The sequence below is a fragment of the Amblyraja radiata genome, chromosome 25 (genome assembly GCF_010909765.2).
Source record: "Amblyraja radiata isolate CabotCenter1 chromosome 25, sAmbRad1.1.pri, whole genome shotgun sequence".
In the NCBI taxonomy this organism is placed as follows: domain Eukaryota; kingdom Metazoa; phylum Chordata; class Chondrichthyes; order Rajiformes; family Rajidae; genus Amblyraja; species Amblyraja radiata.
The window spans coordinates 31,190,110-31,203,158 of NC_045980.1; the positions used below are offsets into that span (position 1 = coordinate 31,190,110).

Consider the following 13,049-nt stretch of genomic DNA (forward strand, 5'->3'; position numbering starts at 1 on the left):
GTGCAGTCCGTTATAGCAAGGGTTTAGTGCATTCACATTCATTCAGCTCTGAATAATCCTGCAACATTCACTATGTTACCTTCACTGTAGAAACAAAAGTTGCTGAATTACCAAATTTCAGCAAAGAGAAACATTTTCTAAAATTCTGTAAAACAATCAGCTTCATTAAAACAAATTCTCAGCACCAGCGCCTCCCGCTCAGCCCCTTACTATAATCCCTATAGACATTTGACTCGGCAGACAAATGCTGCTGCAGCTCCATAAACAAGTTTGCAGATGATGACAGTATCATAGCCGGGCTGGATCTCAGACAACAATGAGATGGAGATAGAGAGATCTATAGCATGGTGTCACGCCAACAACCTTTCCCTCAACATCGGCAAAACAAAGAAGCTGGCCATTGACTTTGGGAAACGGGGTGGGGTAGGCACCACGGTCTGTACCAAGGCTGTTGAAGTGGAGATGGTGGGGAACGTCATGTCTCTAGGTGTAAATATCCACAACAATTTGACCCACATCGCCAATACGGCCATAAAAACACACAGATACTTCTACTTCGTCAAAGTACTAAGGAAAACCAAAGACCCTTACTGAGTCTTAGGTTTAAACATGAATAATAAACACGATGTTGAAAGCTTTATTTACCCACTTTATCCTCAGAGCAGGTAACATGTACAAGGTGCTACCCATAAAGTATAGGGGAGGAAGAAACGTGTGTGGGGAAAAAAAAACCCACAATAAATTTTGAAATTTTAATGCTCCATTGTTTAATTTTCAAATCTCTAATAAATAATCTGCCTTTGTCCATTTGTCCTATGATGCCTCATCTGAATTAAAATTACAACACTGGAATACCACATCAAACAGTAAAAGGCAGAATCACAGCAAGAAATTAAAATACCTCAAAGTCGCTCACAGTCCAATCATCCCCTCGTACCTGGACCAAACAGATGACTAAACTAAGCCTTGACATCCCTCAGGCACAGCATGACATGGTTTTACGTGCAGAATCACATTTTTGCAGACATTCCTCTCCCTGTGAAACATACCTATTTTCATCAAGTGCTCAGCTTTCTTCACCTCTTGTTCAGCACGGGTCCTGAACCGATTCGATGTATACTTGTACATTCTGTGAAGGAGGGGAAAGCTAGTTAGAGCCACTGCATCAACACAAAGATCAAAACATAATCTGTGATTTTCAATTTAAATTTAAACAACATGGGGATGATCAGCCATGATCACATTGAATGGCGGTGCTGGCTCGAAGGGCCGCTCCTGCACCTATTGTCTATCACTACGATTTGCCAATTAAACAAAGATATTGGTTTTTAAAGATCACCATTTGCCATTTAAATTATGATGAATTTCTAATGTATATACCTGTTTATCCACAATGTCCCTTTCCCATTTCTCATTCATTATATTCGACCTCCACCATAAATGCACAGCAACTGTCAGGACATGCTGCCCATGCTGTTAAGAATTTGGGAACAGGAGTAGGATATCATTCCATTAAACGATATTTTGTTCATTTCAATGCTCCATCTACGAGTCATCTGCTTGACTACGAGTCAAAGCTACAGGTTCAATTCTTTCTCCATAGACATGAACACGAAAATCTAAGCTCACAGCCAACTGCAGCCAAGACAACATGAAATAAAAAGGAACTGCAGATTGTTCAAAAGGGAACTGCAGATGCTGGAATATCGAAGGTACACAAAATTGCTGGGGAAACACAGCGGGTGCAGCAGCATCTATGGAGCGAAGGAAATATGAACTGCAGATGCTGGTTTATATCAAAGATAGACACAAAATGCTGGATTGACTCAGCTGGTCAGGCAGCATCTCTGGAGAAAATGGATGGGTGACGTGTCTGGTTGGGACCCTTCTTCAGACTCAAAACCTGAAGAAGTCTCTAATCTAAAGAAGGGTTCCGACCCAAAACTTCACATATTCATTTTCTCCAGAGATGCTGCCTGTCCCGCCGAGTTACCCCAGCATTTTGTGTCTATCTTTGGTACAGCTAAGATAATGTTGGATTATCTAGATAATGAAAGTGGTGCAACTTTCAGATGAAATGTTACACCAGAACTCAGTTTACCCTCTATCTCAAATGTATAAACAAGAGCAGAGGGATGCCCCATCCTTCCGATGTCTTAGTCAGGTTATTATCAAGCTCCTGTCACTAAGATCTTGCTGTATATAAAACGTCGGCTAAATTTTCCACATTACAACATTGACCAAGCTGTATTTAATTTACTTAACACATGGGCATGTCTGAATTTCAGATCAAGTCACAGTAGAGTTTATTATCATACGCACAATAACCGTGAGATACAGGTCTGAAAAATGCTGTTCTCAGCAGCATCGCAGGCACAGACCTAGACAAACACCCCAAAACAAATTATACGTAAATTTCATATAAAATTCTAAAGGAATGCGCAAAAACACACGACATTAGTCCAATAACATACATGGAAAACAAAACCAAGTCCACAAAAGTGCAAAAGATGGGTTGGAGTATTTGGTTGTCGGGGCAGGTTGTGTAGGTTTTTTTTCAAGAACCTAGTGCTGGGAAAGTCGCTGTACTTGAACATGCTGGTGTGGGATTTCAGGCCTCTGTACCTCCTGCCCGATGGTATCAATGAGAATACGGCATGGTGCGTTTGTGAAACACACCGTATAATCCAAGTTTATCTTTATGATAGTAAATGTCCATAGAGTCATCGTGCATGGGAAAAAAGCCCATACAACCCAACTTGTCCACACCAGCCAACATGCTCCATCAACACTGGTCCCACCAGCCTGGGTTTGGCCCTCTAAACCCATCCTGTACATGCAGCTGTCCAAATGTTTCTTAAACATTGCCATAGTAAAACGTTTGCTATTACCTTGGTTTAAACAGGCAGCAAGACAGTCGTTTTGTCCGGACCTTGTGACCCTGGATAAAGATTCTCATTCTAGGGTCAATGTATAGAACAGCTGTGTATGCTCTGAAGGAGCGCCGCTCTGGTTTGCTACAAAATAGATACATCAATTAGAAAGCTAAATTCAAAATCTCCAAGCAATCATGCAATAATCTTGAGTGACCTGCTCTCTCCACACCTGAATCTCAACCTCAGTATAGAAGTTGGGAGGTTATGTTGCAGTCGTATAAGACATTGGTGAGACCGCATTTAGAAAATATTGTGTTCCGTTCTGGGCACCATGTCATAGGAAAGATATTGTCAAGCTTGAAAGTATTCAGAAAAGATTTACGAGGATGTTGCCAGGACTAGAGCTACAGGGAGAAGTTGAGTAGGCTGGAGGCGCAGGAGGAAGAGGGGAGATCTTATAGAGGTATACAAAATCATGAGAGGAATAGATCGGGTAGATGCACAGAGTCTTTTGCCCAGAGTAGAGGAATCGAGGACCAGAGGACATAGGTTCAAGGTGAAGGGGAAAAGATTTAATAAGAATCTGAGGAGTAACATTTTCACACAAAAGGTGGTGGGTGTATGGAACAAGCTGCCAGAGGAGGTAGTTGAGGCTGGGACTATCCCATCATTTAAGAAAGTTAGACAGGTACATGGATAGGACAGGTATGGAGGGATATGGACCAAGCGCAGGCAATAGTGGGACGTGTAGCTGGGACATTGTTGGCCGGTGTGGGCGAGAAGGGCCAAAGGGCCTGTTTCCACACTGTATCACTCTATGACTCGGCTTGGAGACTTGTTAACTAGTTTCCAAGGAGGGAAACTACCGACATACTAACCCTCACATGCATCATGTTAAATTGGCAGATTGCAGGGATTACACCCACAATAACGGTGTCATGTTTCTCAGCCGAAAGAGAGTGGTAGGGAGATTAGTGTGAAGAGGAAAATAAGATGTAGAACCCTCAAGAACTTTGTTGAGAAAGTCATCACCGCCTCTCCAATTTTCAGGACAAACTGAAGAAAGAAATGGATTGATGGTGAAAATAAAAAGTAAACTGCTCGTTTCCTCTTTGTGGAACTGGTCTTCAGATTTTCATAACTATATCTTTTACTCATTTATGACTTCAAGTCACAGTGGGAGACTCTAGGAACAGAGGCCACAGCCTCAGAATAAAAGGATGTAACTTGAGAAAGATGAGGAGGAATTGCTGTAGTCAGAGGGTGGTGAATCTGTGGAATTCATTGTCAGATTGCCATGGAGGCCAAGTCAATGGATATTTTTTAAGGCAGAGATTGACAGATTCTTGATTAGTAAGGGTGTCAGGGGTTATGGGGTGAAGGCAGGAGAATGGGGTTGAAAGAGAGGGAGAGATAGCTCAGCCACGATCGAACAACGGAGTAGACGATGGGCCAAACGGCCTAATTCTGCTCCTAGAACTTAAGAAATATTTAAAATTCCCAAAGGATCTACATCAAATTCAGTATGCACCGTGAGAGCTACAAACTATCAACACATTTAGATCAATATTTAAGTTTATTTTTTATTGTTTTACAAAAGACTACCACAATATCCAACCTCCCTTTACAAGTGCAAAAGGAATGGGTGATCTGGTTCTTCACCACCAGTGAGAGAGAAGAATCAGAGGGTGGCAAGAGTGCATTTCAACCAATGGTTTATATTATCATTCAGACCCCATACCCTACAGCTCATAGTAATGGTTTAAATCCACATGTATTATTTAAAATTGCAAGTCATTTCATGGCAGCTTTCATCACATTAAATAGAAGTTAAGTTGTTTGCAAGGTACTGTAAGCCTTATTCACTGTGGAGATTTTTTCTTCCCCAAATAAAACACGCCCGCAGCCTCCTCACTGATTACTCACACGCCCTCAAGTGGTGGACCTGCCATCAGAATGTCAGTAGGATCAGAGATGGCATCCAGCTCTGGCTCACCATTATCCATCAGTTTAAGGTTATAAACAATCACCAAAGTACCTGCAAAGTATTAAAACAGTACAGAATGCAGTTGAGGATTTAACAAATACACTTCACAATCAATTTTCACTGTAACAATCTTTCATCACACATAATGGACACATTGTTCATTTCAAGAATTGTGGAAACATCTACAATTCCACGGTAAAACAGGTCACTCTCTAACACTTGTCTGCATCAACATTTGTTTTACTTTCCGTCAACTATTCAAGTGCTAGTTTCTCACATGCTCTTCGTAACTGAAGAAACAGGAGAGAGCCAAAGAATATTCCAGCCTGATCCGCCATTGGGCATGGCAAATACTATGGCTCAAGCCCATTCATAATTTTGTCATGTCAAAGGAGGTCGTTCTTCAGGGTGGCACAATGACGCTGCAATAGAGCTGCTGCCTGACAACGATAGAGACCTGGGTTCGATCCTGACTATGGTTGCTGTCTGTACTGAGTTTGTACGTTCTCCCTGTACGTGTGAGTTTTCTCCGGGTACTTCGGTTTCCTTCCACATTCCAAAGACGAGCAGCTTTGTGGAACCTTACCTTACGTGGAAAAGACTTCCAAACTTATGTCTACTCATCAGGTCTGGAGCTTAGCTTAAACTACATTGGTTGGTGTGGACTTGGTGGGCCAAAGGGCCTATTTCAGCGCTGTAGTTTTAAAACTAAAGATTGAGGCAAGCCACCTTTGCCATATTCATATCTTTACTAGCTCTAGAATTGACCATTGTAATACCATCCTAGTCAGCCTCAAATCCTCTGGTGTAGAAATTGATGCCTTACGCTAGGGGTTTCCAACGTTTTTCATCCTGTTTACCCCAGGCAACTTTAATAGCAAATGTTAGTTTCACTTATTTATGAACAACTAATGATGAACAGATACCAGAACCAAACAGTCAGTCAATGAGAAAAAATATGTACAAATACAGAATCAACAAATTTACCCCAGGATGCTAACCTTTGCCTTACGCCTTCCTTTCAATTGTGAATCATTTCTCAGTCCATCAGCATCAAAGCCTTTGCACTCCCATTCTATGCCAGTATCTCTACACTCACAACCCCAAACTTGGTCTCCACTTCTTGTTTGAAGCTCGTCACTACATCTACTAATACTTTGGGATATATTATGCTAGAACAGGTTTGTCATGGAAAAAGGTCCTTACCATTATTTTCTTTGATTTTCTCAAACTGCTCCATGACCTCTGACTTGGACTTGAATGGCGAATATTTGTAGATGAGTTCTGTTTCGATGGCAAATTTCTCAGGATTGTCAGTCATGGGCTCCCTCGTTTTGGAATTCCATGTTGGAAGTGGAACTATCACCTGTTGTGTCCCAACCAAAAAGAACATAATTGAAATGAAGGAACCACAGCCAAGGTTTTCAGGCTATCACCTCTGCAATGTGAGGATTATTACTCAGCAGGTATTAAAGATTCCTATTTATTTGGTCAAGTTAACAGAATTGGTCAGAACCACAGAGGTCAATTCCTGGCCTATGTGGCGCAGTTCAATCCAACTGTCTGACAGTGGTCATATTGGAACTAATCACAGTTCCCCAAATTAGAGACCAAAAAAAATAGGACTACCACTTCTGAGGCCACAACAGTAACTGCAGAAATGTGGAATACAAGTGGAAAAAGCAGAGAGGTCATTAAAAAAAGCATTCACTTGCTGTCAAACAGCATAAATTACGTTTAAGATTAGGCTATTGAAACACAAGTAGAATAATGTTATCTAAAAACAGAAACTAACCTCATCAATCCCTTCCTCCTCATGAAATGTTCGTGAAAGGAAAACGCAGGTCATTGTATCCTCTTTTTTGGTGAATAAAATGAAGTCTCTGCCTATTCGCATTGAGCCACTGAAGGGGATGAAAACAAAATATTTAGCACAACGATAGAGTTGCTGCCTTACAGCGAATGCAGCGCCGGAGAACCGGGCTCGATCCTGACTACGGGTGCTGTCTGTACGGAGTTTGTACGTTCTCCCCGTGAACTGCGTGGGTTTTCTCCGAGATCTTCAGTTTCCTCCCACGCTCCAAAGACGTACAGGTTTGTAGGTTAATTGGCATGATAAATGTAAAAATTGTCCCTAGTGGGTATAGGATAGTGTTAATGTGCGGGGATCGCTGGTCGGTGCAGTTATCCTTAAAGTTATCGTGCGATAACACGTATTAAACAATTACCATCACAGTCACTGGTTATTAAGATCTTGCAAACTGGTCACACAATGACTAGTCTGTGGTTTATCCATATCCAAGCAAATTCTAATAATGGGTTTCCCGAGGCTTCATTTTCAATGGCTCTTTTACACAAACGGCAATAGGTATATGGAACCGCCGGCGGCGGTGGCAGTTTAGCCAAGTAATATTGCAATGTTTAAGAAACATTTAGACAGGTTTGGAGTGATGTGGGCCAAACACAGGCAGGTGGGACTAGCGTAGATGGGACATGTTGGTCGGTTGGGCCGACGGGCCTGTTTCCACGCTTTATGATTCCATGACTCTGCCAGAGTTTTGATACGTGGAAGACACATTATTAATCTATATTCTGACTTTTCTCATACTTCAAATAGGTGTTATTATTACTTCAATTTAATTTCACCATCATGGACAATGCCACATATCCCAATGAAACCCAATATAACCTCTGTTGATATAAATGCATGTCACACAAAATAAATCCCCTTCCCTTACTCCTCTGCCTCTATTATTTTATTTATGACAACAAGGCATACATCTACTTCAGACTCTCCAATTTCTTAAATATTACTGGCCCCTGGGCTTACAGAGTTTCACTATTACTCATCCTATTTAACAATTTTGGACTGATTTCCTAAATGATGTCTCATCGGCCACCCACCAGAAATTCTATTTTAAGCAGATCACCAGTCATCTGTACCACTTGAATAAGGAGGTTCCGCTCTTTCAATGTCCGCAGTAAGATGCTGCAGATGTTCTATCAATCGGTGGTGGCCAGTGGCATCTTTTTCGCTGTCGTGTGCTGCGGTAGCAGGGCGAAGGATGCAGGCGCCGACAGAATTAACAAGCTCATCGGGAAGGCTGGCTCCGTCCAGGGAATGGAGTTGGATTCATGGGAGGTGGTCTTGGGGGGGGGGGGGGGGGGGGTGGAGGGGAGGATGCTCCTCAAACTGCGGAGCATCTTGGACAATACAGCTCACCCCCTGCATGACACACTGGTCAACCCGAGGAACACCTTCAGCAACAGACAGGTTCCACCAAGATGCAGCACAGAACGCCACAGGAGATCCTTTTCCCCCTGTGGTTATCAAACTGTACAACTCCCCCTTCTGTCGTGGGGTAGACACCCCTTCCCTTTCTCTCCCCTCCCCCCACCCCCCCCCCCAAAGTTTGCACATCGCCAATCCTAGACATTCCACTCCTCACTTTAATTTCACGTTTCATGTTTCTTGCTGTGTTTTATGACTGTTGGCAGACCAATTTCCCTCCTGGGATGAATAAAGTTCTATTGTATCGTAATACAAGAACATGATCATATGACCACATTTTTCATCCTAACCTAGCTGTCCAAAAAAAAAAACAACTGTGCTTTCAGAGTGAAGACACTTTCATAACTCAGAATTCTAGTGACAATCAAGTAATTTCCGTTTAATTTGGTGGTGGGTGATTAATTCGTCCAGAATACTTGGGAATGAGAGCCTGTTAAATCGACCGTGACAAATCTAGCCTGTCCATCATTTTTTCCCCTCATCTCCTCTAGGTTTATAAAACTTTGTTCACACCGTTCACTACTATGAGCATTTTCGGATCGTATCTTTACAAAGTTACTGATGACAAGGTTCTCAACTACTCTAATCTTGGTCTTCAGGATGACACTTCTAATTGTTCTCCTGTCCCCCCCCCCCCCCCCTATATTTTATATTTTATAGAATGGCCATTTATTTGACCAATCACCTCAAAAGAGCTTTGAATATTGTTGATGCTAAAGTCAGCAGCAAAACCCAAGTTGCTGCTCTAGTAGAATTTTGTCTTCAATCTTCAGTGAAGGCTTTCTTCAACACTAACAACTGTGAAATATTTCCATGGTTGCAGGTCAATTGCCTACACAACATCAGCAAGAATTATCGCAGTCTTTGGGAAATCTTGCTTTAAACTATATCAATATCCCATTAGTATTTAACAATTTCTAGTATTATATAACACCAAAAACAACATAACTTGCCACTACAAAATCCCAACAATGTTTTGCTAAGAGGACAAAGTACATTTAAAAATAAATCAAATCGGACTGAAAATGGAAAAGCTTACGACTTGAGTCCATTCCCATACTGCCCGATCTGCGTGGATTCTGGGGTTCTTTTGGCAGATTTTCCAAACTGGATCACACTGGCAGCCTCATCTGTCGGGGAAGAAGTTGAGGTAACTTAAAAAAATACCAAGGACATGTCATAAACTTCCTTCATGCTGTTAATAAAGCACGTCTGTCAGCACTCATTTATATTCCAATACCAGATTTCATACTGCCATAAAGTAACGAGTTACAAAGGTAAAGAACACACACTTGAGCAGGACGGGAGCACCACATGTTAAAATTAAGGTGCTCTAGACCAAGGTGCTCCAACAACTAGAACCAAGTAACTCCAATACAGGGTGCCTGCATATGCACGGATGGGACAGGTTTAGAGGGATATGGGTCAAACTTAGACAGGGACTAGTATAGATAGGACTGGTTGTTGGTTGGTGTGGACAAGTTGGGCCGAGGGGGCTGTTTCCCCACTCTATAACTCCACGACTCGATTCATATTTCATTGTTTTCCTATTCCTGCAATGCCATTAAAAAACCAATGGGGCACATTTGAGATAAAATCAAGCATGATTTTCTAACTCTGCCTTCTGACAGAGATGTTAATCATTTGCCCTCTCAAATTAAATGCACAAATCTGTGGCATTAATTTGAAAAGATAGCTATCTCTGAGGATCCAGCTAACTTTTACCCCTCATTCAGCATCATTAAAATAGCCTGGTCATTATCACATTGCTTTTGGGAGCTTGCTACGCACAGATTGGCTGGAGGATTCCCTACAAAAAAGCAATAATTTCACTTTTAAAATAAATAATTAGCTGTAAAGCTCTTTGCAGTCTTAAGATTAATTAAAAGCAATGCATGAATGCATTTTCAGTCCGATTTGATTTATTTTTAAATGTACTTTGTCCTCATTTCTCACATGAGAACCTCAAAAGATATCCTTGCCAAAATAAATCAAAATAAGAGTGATCTATTTTGCCAGCTGTCTGTTGACTATATTAAAACATAATTCACTGGCTATATTAAATGGAACTCAATTCTTTGTGTGAGATTATTACGTCATTCATATATCAGTTAAACATAATTAGCAATGCCATTGTGACCTGATAATTTGCCTGTAATCAAGATTGATGAATAAATTATTGGCCAAAACACTGGGAATAATTCCCACACTTCTCATTGTTAAACAATACACTGTGTATTGTTTAACATCAATCCAATGGCAATAAGGCCTCCAATTAGTGCTTTGCTGAAAGATAGCGTTTCCGATCGTGGTACATCGGAGCAATAACCGTGATATTTTAAGTCAAGTCACTGGAGCGCGACGAGACAGCACAGAACCAACACAGTTCCAAATGCAAGCCTGTCTAGATAGTATAATCAATTATTGGTTTTGTTTGGGAGGGGAAATGATGGAGAAATCCAAACCTTGATTTACTGATTTAAAAAAAATCTGATTTAGTAGACAGCAGATTAGTTACTATAGCACAAATAAATACAAATAGAAACTGCAGCATTAAAAAATTTCTCAAAGTGCCATGACTTCACGTAATTAATTATTTATTAACTGTTTTTTTACTTGATATGTCCATGAGTTTGTTAAATATAAATTGGACTGATTAAAATTAGTTGTTTTCACAAGTCATAGTACTTTCATAAAATTAAAATCATGGTTGGAAGCTTGCTCTTCAACAACCATGGATTTTTTCAGAACAGTTTTTCGGTTACCTTCACCTTAACAACCCTCTTGAGATCCAGAACATGCCAGAAGTGAATTGTCAATATTGACCTGGTAAAGTACATTACCACAAAGAGTGGCCCTCCATGCAATCACCTATAGCTAGTTATATTGGAAATAAATTCACTAATCCATAACATGCCTTGGAATAGCTTATATACTTACTGTAATCCATTCCAGTTCCATCGTCCAGAAAGCATAACATGAATGCTCCTCGAAAATCCACATTCTTTACTGGAATGTTAACAGCACAAAAGAGATAAAACGTATATGAATAAATCCATCAGTTTTGTTTAGGGTTCAACAGGATGTGATTAGATGTCATATCCAGCAAGGGTAAGAATGAATAAAACTCCCTTTACCCACCAGTGCAACATTCGTAATTTCTACACCTGCGCTATTTCTAAGTGGCATACAAGAGTCATGTGTGTGCAACAATTTAAGGTGGTTGATATAAGTGAATCAGCAGCAGCCAGGAACTAAAGGACTAAAGCTCGTGTTCCCAATTTATCATTGTTACAAAAAAAGTTGCCTTTGAAATAAGAATTCAGATGTCCTGGTGGTGCAGACACTGCAGTAATTTGTACGACATGGAGCTCATTTATTTATACAAATTTAAATGGTCCAGCATATAGCAGGTACTTCTGTCACATAGCATCCTTACTCTGTATGTTTTGAACTAGCATAATCTTGACTCTGGTCTTACCTGCTCTCCTACGTGATTGGTACATATTGAAAAGCTATAACCAAATTAAAGATTTTTTTAATCCTTCTGTTTCTATCATCAATTTAATTTTTACTATATTTACAGTTTTGTTTTCCTCTGGGCTCCATCAAATTCCCCCACTAACTTACTGGTATCTCAGAAACAGGTTTCACAGACTTTTAATCAATTAATTTAGAAGCAGCACCAAAGCATATGTAACCATATCTTAAGCACAAACGGAAAAATAAACCTTTTTCTTCCAGCACCTTAGTGGAATGGCCATAAACCCCAAGTCAAGCCTTTTTTTGGGCCTTGCTATATCTAATTTGTTAAGAACATATAATCTTTGCCTTGGCATCAGCTCCACCTACATCAACCGACTCAAACTGGTCCAGAACGCAGCCGCCCGACTCATCACCCACACCAAATCCTGGCATCACATCACTCCAGTCCTCAAACAACTTCACTGGCTTCCCATCTCCCACCGGATCAACTACAAAATTCTGATCCTCACCTACAAAGCCCTCCACCATCTGGCCCCCCCATATCTCACTGACCTCCTCTCCCCCTACCAACCCTCACGGTCCCTCAGATCCACATCAGCCAGTCTCCTCTCCATCCACAAGTCCAACCTCTGCAGTTTTGGGGACAGAGCCTTCTCCAGGGCAGCTCCCAGGCTCTGGAACTCCCTCCCCCAACTGATCCGCAATTCCGTGTCCCTCACCATCTTCCAGTCCCGCCTCAAGACCCATCTCTTCACCTCTGCCTATCCTTAGCCCCACGTCCCCCTCCCTTTTCATCTGTGCATTAATTGCCTCATATTGTGTTTTGTATTGAATTCTGTCTTTACTTTGTGTACTAGTCATGTCTCTACTATTTATTTCATTCCCCTTACATGTTTTTCCTCTACCTGCTAAATTTTGGTAAGGTGTCCTTGAGACTCTTGAAAGGCGCCCATAAATAAAATTTATTATTATTATTATTATACTAAACATCTTAGAATAAAATTTACAGGATTTTAAATGATCCCATTTTCTGTGGGTCTTGTTAATAATTAATGTGCAGTATAACATTTTCTATTTTGCATTACCATTTGTTTGTTAACAGTTAAATTTCAAAACTGTTAGCTAAAGTCGGGATTAAAAACATGCAAAGCCCTGAACAGAGCAGTGGAGTGCAGCAACAATGGTGAGATAACTGAGCTCAGAGTAGAAATAACAAAAAAAACAATAAGAGGAAAATATGCTGGAATATTCATGAAAGAGACGAGGGCAATATGCCCTTCATAGTCAAACAGTCTTCAATATTCATCACCCACAGTTAAAAAGTATCCAACTGTGAATTTTGCAGGATTTCCAGCAGACATGTAGGACCACATTAGCAAACCATTTTTAGAAGTGAAAAATTGTACAG

The 13,049-nt window shown here is 40.8% G+C and overlaps 1 protein-coding gene across 2 annotated transcripts in view; it reads right to left on the bottom strand.

Moving 5' to 3' along the window:
* The window catches only part of morc2 (MORC family CW-type zinc finger 2), a 59,946-nt gene that overhangs the window by 26,265 nt on the left and 20,632 nt on the right, over window positions 1-13,049 (bottom strand). For both annotated transcript variants that reach the window (XM_033043719.1, XM_033043718.1), the window contains exons 4-10: window positions 11,096-11,164; window positions 9,195-9,285; window positions 6,659-6,767; window positions 6,070-6,229; window positions 4,803-4,914; window positions 2,892-3,017; window positions 1,050-1,129 (exon numbers count right to left, since the gene is read on the bottom strand). In XM_033043719.1, the coding sequence (XP_032899610.1) occupies window positions 1,050-1,129; window positions 2,892-3,017; window positions 4,803-4,914; window positions 6,070-6,229; window positions 6,659-6,767; window positions 9,195-9,285; window positions 11,096-11,164 (747 nt within the window). The remainder of the gene's footprint in view (window positions 1-1,049; window positions 1,130-2,891; window positions 3,018-4,802; window positions 4,915-6,069; window positions 6,230-6,658; window positions 6,768-9,194; window positions 9,286-11,095; window positions 11,165-13,049) is intronic.